The sequence below is a fragment of the Petromyzon marinus genome, chromosome 59 (genome assembly GCF_048934315.1).
Source record: "Petromyzon marinus isolate PM22_M1 ecotype Great Lakes invasive population chromosome 59, UKy_Petmar_22M1.pri1.0, whole genome shotgun sequence".
Lineage (NCBI taxonomy): Eukaryota > Metazoa > Chordata > Hyperoartia > Petromyzontiformes > Petromyzontidae > Petromyzon > Petromyzon marinus.
The window spans coordinates 5,089,662-5,106,811 of record NC_133725.1 but is presented as its reverse complement, the minus strand read 5'-3'; the positions used below and the strand labels follow the sequence as shown (position 1 = coordinate 5,106,811).

The following is a 17,150-nucleotide window of genomic DNA, read 5'->3' as shown; positions in this document are numbered from 1 at the left end:
GAATGGAGCGTGGTGACGTCACTAGATAGCGGCACGTTATTTAACCTGAGCGCGGTGACGTCACCGCGACACAAGCGTTTGTGCTTTCGCTACGTTGTCCCCACCTGAAGAAGGACGCTTGTGTTGCACCCGAAACGTCGTGATTTAATTTAGTTTTAATTTATTTTGTTTATTTTTAAACTACGTGACTTTACCGAAAAAAATCAAAGAGTATGAATCCTTGTAGTCACGAAAACTTCAAATCTAGAATTGCAACATAGCCTTTCTGTGGGGAACCAGTTCCTTATATCTTCTTCTTTGGTTCTTTCGGTAAAGTCACGTAGAATGAGAATAAAATAATAAATTGATAAAATAAAATAACACAATAATATTCTCACGACGTTTCGGCCACAACACAAGCGGCCTTCATCAGGTGAAGGGGGCGAGACTGTCTGGTAGGACAGCGCTGGAGTGAAAGAGCCACGTTCAGATACGGCCTTTAAGCTGTGTGAGAAGAACAAAGCGCCTTGACAAAGGAATTAGCATATAATTTAGCATTGAAATGGCTGAATGATTAGCTTGTGACTGGTCACAGAAATAGCTATGTTAAAAGTTAAAGCATACACACCCGCAGAGGCACCCATTGTTAAAGGGATTAGCATAGAATTTAGCATTGAAACAGTTCCTTATATCTTAAAGGCCCATACACAGACAAAGTTCCCCCGTGTAGCCTCTAACAGACTGTGGGGCGGGGGCAAAGTGCTCTTAGCGAATAGCAACACCTAATGAAGGCACGTACAATGGGGTTGTAAACACCACGCCCGGCCGCCTTTGTCTCCCCAGCAACACCCTTGAGATCTGAGAAGTTCAGCCCCTGGGTTACAGGAGCCACGTGGGGGTCGAGGTTGCAGGTGGCTTCGTGGCGCAATGGATAGCGCGTTGCACTTGTGGCTGACACACTTGTGGCTGACACACTTGTGGCTGACACACTTGTGGCTGACACACTTGTGGCTGACACACTTGTGGCTGACACACTTGTGGCTGACACACTTGTGGCTGACACACTTGTGGCTGACACACTTGTGGCTGACACACTTGTGGCTGACACACTTGTGGCTGACACACTTGTGGCTGACACACTTGTGGCTGACACACTTGTGGCTGACACACTTGTGGCTGACACACTTGTGGCTGACACACTTGTGGCTGACACACTTGTGGCTGACACACTTGTGGCTGACACACTTGTGGCTGACACACTTGTGGCTGACACACTTGTGGCTGACACACTTGTGGCTGACACACTTGTGGCTGACACACTTGTGGCTGACACAATTGTGGCTGACACAATTGTGGCTGACACAATTGTGGCTGACACAATTGTGGCTGACACACTTGTGGCTGACACACTTGTGGCTGACACACTTGTGGCTGACACACTTGTGGCTGACACACTTGTGGCTGACACACTTGTGGCTGACACACTTGTGGCTGACACTTGTGGCTGACACTTGTGGCTGACACTTGTGGCTGACACTTGTGGCTGACACTTGTGGCTGACACTTGTGGCTGACACTTGTGGCTGACACTTGTGGCTGACACTTGTGGCTGACACTTGTGGCTGACACTTGTGGCTGACACTTGTGGCTGACACTTGAAAGGCTTGCGGGTTCGAGTCCCGCCGAGGTCAGCTTTAAAAAAAATCCAGATTATAAAAAAATATATCCAGATTATAAAAAAATATCCAGATTATAAAAGGGAAAAAAACACAACTCAATACATACATCAAAAACAGTGGCCTCATGAAGAATATATAACACGATTTTTGTTCCTGGGTAGTAAGTGTTATTTTCTAATTGCTTATGCCTCAAAAGTATAGAAAATGTATTTGATTCCCCACAAACTTTTGCTTTTGTGACCAGGACTTTACGTGAAGGAATGACACAAATGCACACCACCTGTTCTCATGGAAAATAGGTACATTTCAAAATATCACTGTACTGGTCACAACAGCAAAGTTTGTGGGGAATAATAGCCATTTTCTGTACTTTTGAGACACAAGAAATTGGAAAATAACACTACCCAGGAACAAAAAAATAATACATTTGTTACACAGTGTTATTAATGGAGTGGATGATTAACTTTGGTTTTGTGTCGTGGTCACAAAAGCAAAGTTTGTCGGGAATAATAAGAGACATTTTCTGTACTTTTAAGGCGTCAGCAATTAGAAAATAACACTTGCTACCCAGCAGGAACAATTTATTTTTTGTTACACAGTGAATCTGTCGCTGGCTGCTCTTCAGGTCAGATTAGCTTTTGATTGTTTAATTCACTATTTTATGCGGTTTTCACGATTGCAGTTGAGGATGCCATTCATCCAGCGGTAGATCATCCAAGACCGATCACGAGCCCCTTGCAGTCTACATTTCCGAGGACGAGAAACGCCATGCAAGCCACGTGCGCTCTCTGTGACCTGTGCTTATATTGTCGATTAATGCCACGACTAAACCCGGTCCCTAACCTCCCGTCCAGTGGCACACGTGGTGACAAGAGGTGAGACTTTTCCTCCACCATAACAGATTTATTTTTTGCAAGTGAGACTCTATCCTGGGCTCTTTCGTTCTCATCTGGTTAAACTAAATAACCTTGAAACTGCATGAGAATCAGAATTTTTTTTTTAACTGGAGGAATCCGATGAGCTATGAAAAGAACTTTTTTTTACAGTGACGCTACCATCCAATTCACATCCACGCACATGAATTTATTTCGTTGCTCCATCTCCGCAGCGGTAGGTCGCTTCCTCTAGGAATATGTTCGTTTAATTGTCAGTCCATCATCCACAGTCTCATCCGTGCGCCCTCCTCGACATGATGTGTCCTGCCCAAACACACACACACAGTAATCTTGATTACTAATCAACGTCTCTGATTTGTGTGGCTTCAGTTGGATTTTCATCATCAATGTCCTTGTGAGTTTTTACTAGTCAACGTCTCTGATTTGTGTGGCTTCAGTTGGATTTTCATCATCAATGTCCTTGTGAGTTTTTACTCGTCAACGTCTCTGATTTGTGTGGCTTCAGTTGGATTTTCATCATCAATGTCCTTGTGAGTTTTTACTAGTGAACGTCTCTGATTTGTGTGGCTTCAGTTGGATTTTCATCATCAATGTCCTTGTGAGTTTTTACTAGTCAACGTCTCTGATTTGTGTGGCTTCAGTTGGATTTTTCATCATCAATGTCCTTGTGAGTTTTTACTAGTCAACGTCTCTGATTTGTGTGGCTTCAGTTGGATTTTCATCATCAATGTCCTTGTGAGTTTTTACTAGTCAACGTCTGTAATTTGTGCGGCTTCAGTTGGATTTTCATCATCAATGTCCTTGTGAGTTTTTACTAGTCAACGTCTCTGATTTGTGTGACTTCAGTTGGATATTCATCATCAATGTCCTTGTGAGTTTTTACTAGTCAACGTCTCTGATTTTCGTGGCTTCAGTTGGATTTTCATCATCAATGTCCTTGTGAGTTTTTACTAGTCAACGTCTCTGATTTGTGTGGCTTCAGTTGGATTTTCATCATCAATGTCCTTGTGAGTTTTACTTTCATTATTTGAGAAAATATTGATTTTTTTCCCATCCATTTGTCAATGCAGGGTCTCGGCACACTGTTCAGGTTATGGGGAATCGGTTGGACATACTTGGCCCTGCTGGTCAATGTGGGGTTGGGGGCCGTCCATAAATGACGTCACGTACCTAGGGGGGGGGGTCAGACATTTGTGACGATGTGTGACGAGCAAGGGGGGGGGGGGTGAGAAATGTGACATCACATCAAAATGCGCAACTTTAAATAAATATAGACAACACGTTCTACTCAATAAAATAGACTTTTAAACAAATGTTTTCTCCTACAACATCAGAGTGCAGCGCCACATTAAATACGCACTACGATGACAATAGTTTAAAGCGATTTGAAGCATGTTGATTTTTTTGAGGGGGGGGGGGCCGGGCGGGGCAGGGCTTTGTGACGTCATATTTGAGGGGGGGGGGGTCTGACTTTTTGTGACGCAGTGTGATGAGGGGGGGGGGGCAAAAATCGTCCAAAATCGCGTGACGTCATTTATGGACGGCCCCGTGGCAATCTGAGGAGGACCCGTTCGGATCTCGCTCGCCGCTCATCGCAAGCCCTGGCCGGGAATCAAACTGATCAGGTAAGTTACGATACAGACAAGGAAAAATACAACGAAAATTAACCGAACCTCGACTTTAAATTGTGGCAATGTATCGAATCGTGGCAGGAGAAGGCCCTTTTCCATGGTTACTCGTTTATAATATTACGTGTTTCCATGGTTACTCGTTTATAATATTACGTGTTTCCATGGTTACTCCTTGCTATGGTTTCTGGTTACCCCAGTGTTACTTTGCTTTTATCTCTTGTCTACTTGTTGCTATATTATTAGCTAATAATAATCTTTGTTTTAGCCTCTTATAAATGGTTGAACACGTAAGCTTTCGCGACCCAATATTTTTAAAATGTTAAGTTATACGTTGCCATGGTGACGCGGTGGGGGGAGGGGGCGCGGCGGTAAGGACCGGAAACGCCCCCCCCACCCCTCGCAGCGACGTCACCACCTCCCACTGGAACATTCCAGCACGTAGTGACATCACTTCGCAACTACGTCACGCCTGGGCACGCGGCAAATGACGTTGACCCGATCAGGTCACGCCCCCGCCCGTTGACGCCACGCCCCCCTCCCACCTCATTACCCCTCGCGCGGGAAAAGCCAGCCTTGTGAGAGTATTTTTTTTTGGTTGTTGTTTTGTTGTCAGAGACGGCGCTCGCTTCTTTCGTGTGTAAGCGCCATCACAGTTTTTGTGTTTGTTTTACCCTCCACTTCGACGAGGCGGAGAATGCTCGAGAAGCTGGCGGAGAGCAGCGCCATTTACCGCCAGGAGAGGCGTCGCCTGTCGCGCCTCTTCGGCCTTCTGGACGTGAATCGCGACGGCCACATCTGCGCGCAGGACCTGACCGAGGGCGCCAAGATCCTGGGCGTCAATCGCACGCAGAGCGAGCTCATGGTAAGGACTCGACGTCGAGGAAGAATGAGAGTTGTTAAAAAAAAGTAAAACGGCGGGAATTTTTTTTGTGGTTCGGTTTTTTTTGAGGGGGGCTTCGAAAGAGAGCGGCCTTGTATTTGTTAGAGCGGATAAGCGCCGGCGGAGGGTCACGCGCCGCCCTGATTGGTTCTCGAGCCACGCTTTGGCCAATGGGCGAGCCGGACCTCGGCTCCGCGTGTGCGAAATGTAAAACGCCGCCGCCGCTTATAATCGCGCCGTTTTACACGAATTAATCAACGGTAGATAATTAACGACGGGTATAATTAATTATTGAAGGACAACGGCTCCCTCCGTATGCCGTGTGCATCTCCTCTGTGCGTCTCCTCATACTCTTACGTTCGTGTTAATATTATTATTGTGAGGCGTGGTTTTCTTAGGTTTCGCCGCTAGACCGGCGTTTTGCACCAGCCACGTGTCCATGGGGGTTGAGAATGCACAGTCCATACTCTTTGGGTCTATTCGGTAAAATCACGTAGGCAAAAAAATAAAACAAAAAAAATCACGACGTTTCGGCCACAACACAAGCGGCCTTCATCGGGTGAAGGGCGATGGGTATTACCTTGTGGTCGCGGCACAAGGTAATACCCATCATAGTCGGGATTGAATCCATGGCTTCCTGCATTCCAGGCGAGGTAGTTAACATCTCCTAGCCACCGTCATCATGATGAGAGAGAGAAAGAGACACGCAAACTCCAAATATACAGGGGTCAGGAACAAAACCCACACATCCTGTATACCAGGCGAGGTAGTCAACATCTAACCACCGTGACGCCCCACAACGCCACGTGTGTGAGAATTGGCGGTCTTTAAGGGGGATTAGACCCCCACCCCTTATTATTGTTGTGTAATTCTTACATAAGTCAGGAGGGTTTACCGGTAGCCCTCGCCGCCGATGTCCAGCCGTGGCTAAGTTCACCGAGCAAATGTCCTCATCGCCACTTGCCTACTCGAGATTGGCAAAGCCTCGCTGACTCTCGTTACACGCTTTAATGAGGGTCCTGCATTCGGATGTTCGGCCTATGCCGTTGACACGGTTGGCTACGTATGGTGGGGTAAGAAGTTCAACAGACATCGGAATCTTTTTTTTATACAGATGTCTAGTAAAACACTTGTGGGAGGAGACGCGGGAGAAACCCGAACATTCGCGGGATGGGTAACACTCACAGTTTTGCATAGACGGATTCAACAATCCATTTCGGCACTGCCATATTGTGGTGGCCTCGCCAAGCCTGAATGGAAAACGGCAGCGGATTTAGCTCTACTAATCCACCAGGAGTTTAAATCTCCTCTTAAGAGTCTGAATTTTGTTCAGGTTACATAATGGGTCACCTTGTGCCCAAGTAAATGGCATTTTGTGAGTGCGTTTCGGGTGACTGCCAATCTTTATCGCCCGTTATATATTTTACCGGAGCGTCATTTGACGAATGTGTTTTTATCATGGGATCTTTTTGCCAGTATCAAAACATAAAAATAAGAATAGGTTTTACCCCTTTCTGGAAATAAAACAGAGTAGGCGTTAAGATGTTCAAGTCCGCATTAACCACACACACAGTAAATGTGGTGAACATGCAAATAAACCTGCTCTGAAAGTATATGCATTGTCTTTTTGAAACTGAGTTTTTATTCATAAGAGGTGTTTTGGGTTAGATCGCGTAAATATATAAATGTGTCGTTAAACCCGCCACCACCCGACACAGCCAACTACTAGTAAGGGTTGTCACGTAAACAGAACTTCCCAATTCGTCACTAGTACAGCAACACCGGTGTGTTGGAGAGCCAAGCCACAATATTTACAACACACCGGTGGAGATTTTACCCTGGTACAATGGGAATGGTCAAGCCCCGACCCCCTCCGGTGCTACCGGTCAGGGAGGAGGAGAGGGGGGGGGTCTCCCGTTTGTTATGGAAAATTATGCGCCGTGGCAACATACTCGGACGCATTTGCAGCGGCGCTGTGGGGACGCATCCGAATGCGCGGGTTTGGCAACGGGAACGTTAGGATAATAATACATTGTAAAGGATAATACAAAAATAATCTTGCCCCATCAAAATTGTTGCTGTATTGTTGGTAAGCTTGTAATGGTAGTGGTGAAGGTCGTATAGCGATTTGTATATGGAGATATTTTGTTGCTGTATTAAACTAAAGCTCTAAAGCTAATTTTTATTTTACCAGGTAAGGCCAACTGAGATGCTATGTAGCTCTTTTTCAGAAGTGACCTGGCTATCCCGATTGATAGCTCAACAAAGTGGCTCATCATGTGGATAGTTATAGCAGTCAAATAATCTAAACGCATATTTGAAAATGTGTTAGGGAAAAGCCTGAAGGACCCTGAGAAAAATCCACGCGTCCACGGGGAAAAAAATGCAAACTCCAAATATTTAGGCATCAAGGTTTGGATCAAACCCACGACCTCCATACCTGGCGAGGTAGTTAACATCTCACCACTGTGGCGCCTTTTAGTTAACTATTATAACGTTCCTCTGGAGCCATCCACCTCCAAACTCCAGATGATCTAAAATGCCCTGTGAGGCCACTCATTAGAGAGACCACCTCACCCCAATACTAAAAGTCACCCTGTGGCTCCCAATTCAATTGCAGATCAATCCCGACATCGCACTGGGCGTCTCCCCGTTAACTGCCCTCTCGTCTCGCTCCGCCACCCCCCCCCCTCCCCATCAGCACACTCGCCGGTCCAACACCCAAAAGAGCTTCTCTCGAAATCCCCCAGTCGACGTTCGTCCGGTGTGTTGAGGTCACTCATTCTCCCTCTGCTACCCTGGTAAAAAAAAAAGAATAATGAAAGTTTGACAACAACAGGAGCATTAAAAGTGTGTTGCTTCGAAAAATGGAAGGAACCAGAAACGGCGGAAGACCTAACTGCTAATGGCTTTGTGATGACATAAGAGATTGGTGCCAGAAAGCTGTGGCACTGCTTGGGCACATTGGCACCAAACGGAGAGGAATATAGAAACAAATTACAAAATGTCCAGTGGACCACCTACGGGCGATCTGCCCTTGGACCGTGATCATGATGATGATGAATGGTCCTTTCCCCCCAGCTCTCCGTGTTGTCGATTCCCTGCCCCTGTTCAAGTCCAGGCCCAAGACTTTCGTCTCCCCCTGCTCTGTGTACGACTGACTGCCTCTATACAATACATATGCTGCCCACTGTTTTTATGTAGAGACTTGGGATACGGTCACAGATGCTGTATATATAGCCACATTCTGTTGTATACACAGACGGATGTCCACGTGAGTATTCACGGGCACTGACTTGCATTTTTTCCCTGCAGTCTTACAATGCGGTTATATTTTGATGCTATATAAATCCACATTGTATTTTATCGCACAGTGTTTTGGGGTGCGGTCACATTTAGACGCCATATAAGTCCACATTGTATTGAATTATGTTTGTAATTTTGATGAACAATGTCCTCAGCGGACGTAATCTATTTCCTGGCTGTAGCAATGCGTATTCTGCGTCTTCTTTATTAATAGAACTAAGGTACGGCTCGTGGCGCACGCTTTGGACGAGCACTTGCGTACAGGAAGTCCTCCAGTCAAAGGGAACGAACGGAACAAGACCAAACAATGGATCGTACATCTGTCCCAGCCATCCGTATGGAGCGTGCACATGGGAAAGGGGTTGGCGAGGTTTTACTTAAGTATGTAAAAAAAAAGTAAGTTACGTCCCGATACACAGAAGACCCATTGTGCCGCTCCAGTCAGGCGCCATGGTGGTCGGTGGGTTCAAGGTTGACTGGGAGAGACTGAGAGGAAGGGTAACTTTTACCCCCCCCCCCCCCATAGCTCCACGCTAACAATTCCGCCGTACAGTGACACGATATTGCTACACAAGCGAGCCTCATGCAAATTTATGATGACAGCCGCATTTGATCTCACGCTCGGTGTAGAGTCAGCGGGGAACACTTTGTGCTTTTCAGAGAATGGGGGGGTGGGGGGGGTGAGTCACTGCTGATTGCGGGGCTTAACCCGCGCAGGTAAGCGCATGCCGTGTGAAAATGCTGTAAATATTTTTTTACGCAGGGCTGTTATAGCTGGAGTGATGGGCCGTGGGGGTGGGGGGGGGATTTAATATCATCATCGGCAATGCATCACTTGTAGGAATCTGGCTATAACGCTAAGGGGAGGTTTGTGCCCAGACAGTGGCAACCACCATGCATTCACGGGTGTTTTAATATTTTTTCAATAAATAGTTTTAAATGCTAAGGGGTGAATGTAGACACCTCGTGCCTGAATGCATCATGTGTCAATTGAAAATGCGTCCGATTCCCACAGAATACAAAGTGCTCCACCGTGAGCAATGCACAGTAACACTCTTCATAAATAAACAAAAAATACCCTCGCCGAATTGAACTCGCCTGCCTATAAAATTCACGCGCGTAACTTGCCTAAGACCTCGTGACTGGAATACACCACATCTCAGATCTCGGAAGCGGAGCAAGGTTGAGCCTGCATAGTAGTGCTTGGATGGGCAGTTCACCATGCCTGGACTGATATGTTATAGGCTGCTTCGAGGCTACGCACCTCCGATTTGCACGCTTGATGCTGCGTGCGGTTTGAAAGAAGTTCAACATACATACGCAGTGGGCAGAGCATCAAAAAAACATTGTTGCAACGTACTTGTATGCCCCCACGTCTATGCTGCCCACCTCCGACTTGCACTGGCCGGCTTGCTAAAGTATGGTCTAATAACCCCCACGTACAAGCAAACTTTTGGATTGGTTTCAACCTCCTGGGTCTCATCAGCACATTCCACCTTAAGCGAATCTTGCTGGATAACATCTGGAAAGGCAAGGGGCCAATGGACTGAAACATTTTGCTTTATCTGTGCATGCAGTCATGAGAACTGTTGATATTTTGCCTTTGCCCATAAATGTCCACATGGCATGATGAGTTTGTGTACGAGAATGCTCATGTTATGCAACCCTCCCCCTTGGGACATTGTAGGGTGGCATGGAATTTAGGAAGGCGGTGCTGTCTGGAAGCAGAGGTGGGGGGGGGACCCTATTAGGGTAGGCGTGTGGCCACTTGGAATGCATGTTCACGAGATTGGGAGGCTAATGTATCCGGTGTCTTGGCGTGTGTGGATTGTTACCCTTACCGTATTCTCCGCATTATAAGACACGACAGAAAGTAAAATGCACCCAAAGCATGTGCGCCAGTCTTCAGTGAAAGTTATACAGGTCTAGTGTCGCACACACACACAGCTACCAGATTCTACAGGTTGCTCCAAAAATGTTTTAACACTTGTATGGGACTATCGTTTTTAATGGAAAAAGAACGGATAATACACTGTAAAATGATAACAAATGTATGTTAATAGCTTCAAAAAGTCAGTCCACCTATTCACCATCATTGTCAACACATGCCTGGAGTCTTCTCCAGAATCAGAATCAGAAAGGGTTTTATTCGCCATGTAAGTTCACACCGACACGGAATTTACTTTGGCAGGATGGTGCATACATTCAACATATAGGAATCTAAAATCTTAAATAAGTTTTAAACAAGTCTTACTATAATAAGGGTTAAAAGTCTAACACTAAGGGGCTGAAGTATATAAAATTAAATAAATATCGAATATAAAATAGCTTTAAGATATAATTTAAAAATACAAATAGGGAAACATAGTTAATATCAGCAACGTGTCGTTATGTAGATCAAATGTTAAAAACAGTGTTAGCCCTTGGCCTTGTTTAACAGGCCAGCAGCAGATGGGAAGAAACTGTTTTTATGGCGTGAGGTTTTGGTCCTGATGGACCGAAGCCTTCTGCCGGAGGGGAGTAGCTGAAACAGAGAGTGTCCAGGGTGGGAGAAATCGGCCATAATCTTCCTCGCTCGCCTCATAGACCTTGTCGTGTGCAGGTCCTCGAGGGTCGGTAGATTGCAGGCAATTACCTTCTCAGCAGTGTGGATGATACGCTGCAGTCTGTTCTTGTCCTTGGCAGTGGCAGCAGTGTACCAGACGGTTATGGAGGAGGTGAGGATGGATTCAATGATCGCTGTATAGAATTGCACCATCATTGTCTTTGGCAGGTTGAATTTCTTCAGCTGCCGTAGAAAGTACATCCTCTGTTGAGCTTTCTTGGTGAGGGAGCTGATGTTCAATTCCCACTTGAGGTCCCGGGAGAGAATAGTGCCCAGGAAGCGGAAGGACTCTACAATTTTTACTGGGAAGTCTAACAGGGTGATGGGGGTGAGTGGTGCTGTATTCTTCCTGAAGTCCACAACCATCTCAACTGTCTTTAGAGCATTTAGCTCTAAGTTGTTCTGGCTACACCAGGTCACCAGATTGTCAGCTTCCCACCTATAGTCAGACTCATCCCCACCAGAGATCAGCCCAATGAGGGTGGTGTCATCCGCAAACTTCAATAGTTTGACGGACAGATGATTGGAGGTGCAGCTGTTGGTATACAGGGAGAAGAGCAGAGGGGAAAGGACGCAGCCCTGAGGAGTTCCGGTGCTGATGGACCTGGAGCCAGAGACTTGTGTTCCCAGCTTAACGCACTGCTTCCTGTCAGACAGGAAGTCTGTGATCCATTTACAGGTGGTGTATGGCACGTTCAGCTGGAAGAGCTTGTCCTGAAGCAGGGCAGGGATGATGGTGTTGAAGGCAGAGCTGAAGTCCACAAACAGGATCCTGGCATAGGATGCTGGGGCGTCCAGATGCTGTAGGGTGAAGTGGAGGGCCATGTTAACTGCATCGTCCACAGACCTGTTGGCTCTGTAGGCAAACTGAAGGGGGTCCAGGAGAGGGTCTGTGATGGCTTTGAGGTGTGCCAGGACCAGGCGCTCAAAAGACTTCATTACCACAGATGTAAGGGCGACCGGTCTGTAATCATTTAGTCCTGTTGGCCTTAGCTTTTTGGGCACAGGGATGATGGTGGAGGACTTGAGACAGGCTGGTACATGGCATGTCTCCAGGGAGGTGTTAAAGATGTTGGTGAACACCGGAGACAGCTGGTCAGCGCAGTGCCTGAGGGTGGCTGGAGAGACAGAGTCCGGCCCGGCTGCTTTGCGTGGATTCTGCCTCTTGAAAAGTCTATTAACTTCTCCCTCCTGAAAGGAGATAGTCGTCTCTGTAGTATTGGTGGGGGATGGGGCCTCTTGGGTTGGAAGGGGTGGTTCAGGACAGTCCAATTGTCTTTCAAATCTACAGTAGAACTCGTTCAGGTCGTTGGCTAGGCGGGAGTCGTTAGTGGTGTGGGGGGCTCTGGGTTTGTAGTTGGTGATCTGCCTGAGCCCTCTCCAGACAGAAGCAGCGTCGTTTGTAGAGAACTGGTGTTTTAGTCTCTCTGAGTACAGTCGTTTAGCCTCTCTCACCGCTTTGCTAAACCTGTTCTTCGACTCCTTGAATCTGTCTCTATCTCCACTCCTAAACGCTTCCTCCTTCTCCAACCTCAACCTTCTGAGCTTTGCTGAGAACCAGGGCTTATTGTTGTTAAAGTTCACCCTGGTACGTGTTGGGATACAGCAGTCCTCACAGAAGCTGATGTAGGACGTCACAGCCTCTGTGAGTTCATCCAGACTATTGGTAGCAGTCGTGAACATATCCCAGTCAGTACAGTCTAAGCACGCCCGCAAATCTTCCACAGCCTCACTGGTCCACTGTTTAGATGTCCTCACAGCAGGTTTACAGAGTTTTAGTTTCTGCCTGTATGTAGGAATCAGGTGGACCATGGCATGGTCAGAGTGTCCTAGTGCTGCTCGGGGGACGGCGTGGTAGGCTCTACTGACTGTAGTGTAGCAGTGATCCAGAGTGTTCCCTTCTCTGGTTGGGCATTTAATGAATTGTATGTATTTGGGGAGTTCGTGACTGAGATTACCTTTGTTAAAGTCGCCAAGTACGATAACCAACGAATCTGGATTTGCTCGCTCCACACTCAGAATCTGATCGGCGAGCATGCGTTGGGCCTCTTTAACCTGAGGACAAGGCGGCAAATAAACTCCGACCAAAATGAGCGACGCGAACTCGCGAGGCGAGTAAAACGGTTTACAGGTTATAAAAATTGATTCAAGGAGTGGAGAACAATGTTGCAGAATCACTGTGACATCTACACACCAGCCACTGTTAATGTAAAAACAAATACCACCGCCTTTCGTCTTGCCGGAGAGTGCTATGTCACGATCCGATCTTACAAGATGGAATCCTGCTAGTTGTAGCGAAGTGTCCGGAATCAAATCACACAGCCATGTTTCCGTGAAGCACAATGCAGAAGCTGAAAGAAAGTCTTTGTTTTTTACCATCAGTAGCTGAAGTTCATCCATTTTGTTGTACAGTGAACGTACGTTGGAGAGGAAAAAGCTCGGAAGCACTGTTCGGATCCCGCGTCTGCGTAGCCGTACTAGAGCCCCCGACCGTTTACCCCTTGGGCGGCGTTTCGTTGCTTGAGCAAAGCCTAGCGCGGCATTGACTAGAATGCCTACTAATTCTGCCGCTGGAAGCAGAAAAGTAGGAATTAAATCCACAGGAGTTGTTTCCCTGATATTTAAAAGTTCGTCTCTTGTTAGAGAACTCCGAAAATCTTGGCAAAACACTGAATTGACAGACAAAACAAGACAAAACAGGGCGCACCGACCGGCTGAGGCTACCATCATCAGCGCCATCTTCGCACCAGCACGGGTGTGCTGAACAGCAGGACTCTCTCACCAGCACTGGTGTGTTGAACAGTAGGCCCCTCTCACCAGCATGGGAGTGGTGAACAGCAGGCCCCTCTCACCAACACGGGTGTGATGAACAGTAGGCCTCTCTCACCAGCATGGCAGTGAACAGCAGGCCCCTCTCACCAACACGGGGGTGATGAACAGCACGCCCCTCACACCAGCACGGGTGTGATGAATAGTAGGCCTCTCTCACCAGCACGGGTGTGATGAACAGCAGGCCCCTCTCACCAGCACGTGTGTGTTGAACAGCAGGCCCCTCTCACCAGCACGGGTGTGTTGAACAGCAGGCCCCTCTCACCAGCACGGGTGTGTTGAACAGCAGGCCCCTCTCACCAGCACGGGTGTGCTGAACAGTAGGCCCCTCTCACCAGCACGGGTCTGTTGAACAGCAGGCCCCTCTCACCAGCACGGGTGTGCTGAACAGTAGGCCCCTCAACACGGGTGTGCTGAACAGCAGGCCTCTCTCACCAACACGGGTGTGCTGAACAGCAGGCCCCTCAACACGGGTGTGCTGAATAGCAGGCCTCTCTCACCAGCACCGGTGTGCTGAACAGCAGGCCCCTCTCACCAACACGGATGTGATCAACAGCAGGCCCCTCTCACCAGCATGGGTGTGCTGAACAGCAGGCCTCTCTCACCAGCACGGGTGTGATGAACAGCAGGCCCCTCTCACCAGCACGGGTGTGTTGAACAGCAGGCCCCTCTCACCAGCACGGGTGTGTTGAACAGTAGGCCCCTCTCACCAGCAAGGGTGTGCTGAACAGCAGGCCCCTCAACACGGGTGTACTGAACAGCAGGCCTCTCTCACCAGCACGGGTGTGATGAACAGCAGGCCCCAAAACAGCAGGCCTCTCTCACCAGCACGGGTGTGATGAACAGCAGGCCTCTCTCACCAGAGCCCGGAGGCACATTTCTCGTGGTTTTGTTGCAAATTCTCGGAAGTGTTAACATTCTTTTGAAGCATCCTGTATTATAAAGCTCACCCCCAACTTCTTTTTTGCTTTGAAATACAAGAAAAAATTCGTGCATCTTATAATCTGGCGAACACGTTATAACTATCAGCACATCATGGATAGTCGATGCGCTCTGTGGTGCAATGGTTAGCACGCTGGGACTGAAATCCACGGGTCGGACGTTCAATCCTCTGCCGTCGCAATCGGCGGGCATTCCCCCACCTCCGTCCGGCCAACGCTATTAACGGGCATACACCGCAGTTGGTCGATTTTGCAGGTCGTGTCTGGTGGGGTCATGTGTGGGTATTCCGACCTCTTCAGAGACGCATAACCAGCGTGGATGAGTAGGCCAAAGACCCTCCAGAGGAGGCTCTCTCGGGGAGTGTTTCCCAAACTCGCGAGCCATCGCGCTCCGCCTTCCCCCCCCCCCCCCCGTTTAAATGCAAAATGAACTCGTTCCACGCTGCACGCGCCGGATGATTGTTAAAACACGTCCCGCGTGATACGCACTCGGCAGTCTGCGTCACGTTGCACGTGTACACACACGCACGGAACACATGCACGCGCACGCACACATAAACATTGATGTCTAACTCTTAATTTGAAATGGCTCTATTAACGCAGACATCGTTGATTGCTTGGCGCAGTGTTCTTCACTCGGGGGGGCGGGGGGGGGCTACTTTCGGCGATAAGACATCATGAATGTGAGGGTCACCACATTTGAAACCGTTGGGGTTTGACAGCAGCGCGATCATGGTGGGGGAGTGTTTTCACATTCTCGTATTGTCAGGGGCGGTACGTCAGGGGCTGGTACTGAAGGCCACCAAGGGGCCTGCCAGTGGCCCTGCGGGCCTTGCAGTGAAGAATACCGGCCTCGTGCGTCACGGGGGGCGGGGGGGGGGTGTTTAGCATTCCTTCGGGGCGTGTGTGGCACGGAACGAGTTGCTTTGTATTTGGAGGAGCAAATTGGTGAACGAGGATGGACGTTAGCGGGGTTGGGGGTTGAGTTCGCAAGACCCGTCCCCTAGAGGTTATTTGGGGGCTCTCTGGGGCACTCTCTAGTGGCGGGCCTGTCCACCAAGAGTGGCATGAGCAAGCAATCGCCTCACTGCAGCTTCCACAAGTACTGCCGCGTTGTTTAATGGCGTTCTGCTGCTACTTCTGCCCTCGTTGCGGGGACTTGGTCTCGTGATTTACGCCAGCCTGTGATGTCAGTGCGTTGGAATGCGCATGGGTGGGTGTGAGTGAGTTGAGTGCAAGGGGCCTCAGTAAACGAATGCCCGTGCTGGCTCTTGATTCTCCGCAATGAGCAAGAGGCGCCTCCCCCTGCTCTTCATGCTCCGGCGAGAAAAAAAGTCTCCCCGCGTGGGATCTGCTTCCAAACTCCCCCCCCCTCCCCAGGGGGCTTCGCATGGCGCTGAGGGTGCACCACGTGACGGGGGGTGGGGTGCCGGTTGCGTTTTGCTTGACGAACGCTCTGTGCACCGGAATATTCTCCAGCTTTTGCGATTCGCTCCCAACGCGAGCTTGGAAGCGACCGCCGGGTGAGATGTCCAAGAGGCCGGAGCGCCGAGCTGCCAATGCTGAGAGCCTGGCTTTGAATCCAAGCAGCTGTCTTTGATTATAGCAGGCCCTCCTCGAGTGTTGCGTGCCGATGGTGGTCTCGGCGAGATCACCAATGGCTTGAACGGCGACCCATACACTCACAGAGAAGGCCCGTAAGACTCGATTTAGATGCACAGACATTAAGTAACCCATGGGGTTTTTTTGTCCGTTCATCGGTGACCGGGCTGAGATCATCAACTCGCTACATTTGCATTAAAAGTATTTAGGGAAGTGTAAAAAAAAGTAAATTCACAAATCAAACCGGTTTCTTACTCAAATGAGTGTGGGGTAATTTTGCCACCCTAAGCCAGTGTTGGAAACCAATCTTTCTGATGACAGCGGCTTGGTGACTTGCCTTTGAGTACATCTTGAGTGCTTTTGTCAATCCACTGCTGGATGACGGCCTCCCCGGGTAAGGGCATGTCGTGGGGGTTATATGACCATGCTTCACCACCGGTCAGCCAGCAGTAAATAGCACTGTTGAAGATGTAATAGATGAGCGTTAGGACGTTTCCTGAACTGGGCAAGGTTATTATAAAAGCTCGGGGGGGAAAAAGGGATGGTTGAACGGAATTCCCAAGTGGAGCAGTGCGAGCAACAATAATCAAGAAGTATTAATAAATAAACTCCATTATATACAAAGTAAAGTTATACAATGTTGCTGCGGAGAATACTCGGCATTTTCTGGAAATGTTAGGGTAATGCAACGTGGCATTAATGCATTGTGGATGTCATTGATGGCAAGTAGTTGTGTTGAGTGGGACACGTGTATGCGTGTTTGTGTAGAAAGGGCAGTTTATGTGTGTACGTTGAACTTCTTT

The 17,150-nt window shown here is 48.4% G+C and overlaps 1 protein-coding gene across 2 annotated transcripts in view; it reads left to right on the top strand.

Moving 5' to 3' along the window:
• Positions 1-4,160: 4,160 nt before the first annotated feature.
• Positions 4,161-17,150, top strand: part of LOC116955446 (calcium-binding mitochondrial carrier protein SCaMC-2-B-like) — a 52,731-nt gene continuing 39,741 nt past the window's right edge. The window contains exons 1-2 of one of the 2 annotated variants that reach the window (XM_032976527.2): positions 4,161-4,178; positions 4,872-5,046. In XM_032976527.2, coding sequence (XP_032832418.1) covers positions 4,879-5,046 — 168 coding nt within the window. In that variant the 5' untranslated portion in view covers positions 4,161-4,178; positions 4,872-4,878. Of the gene's footprint in view, positions 4,179-4,633; positions 4,760-4,871; positions 5,047-17,150 lie in introns of those variants that run through there. The other variant, XM_032976526.2, reaches the window with a different exon arrangement.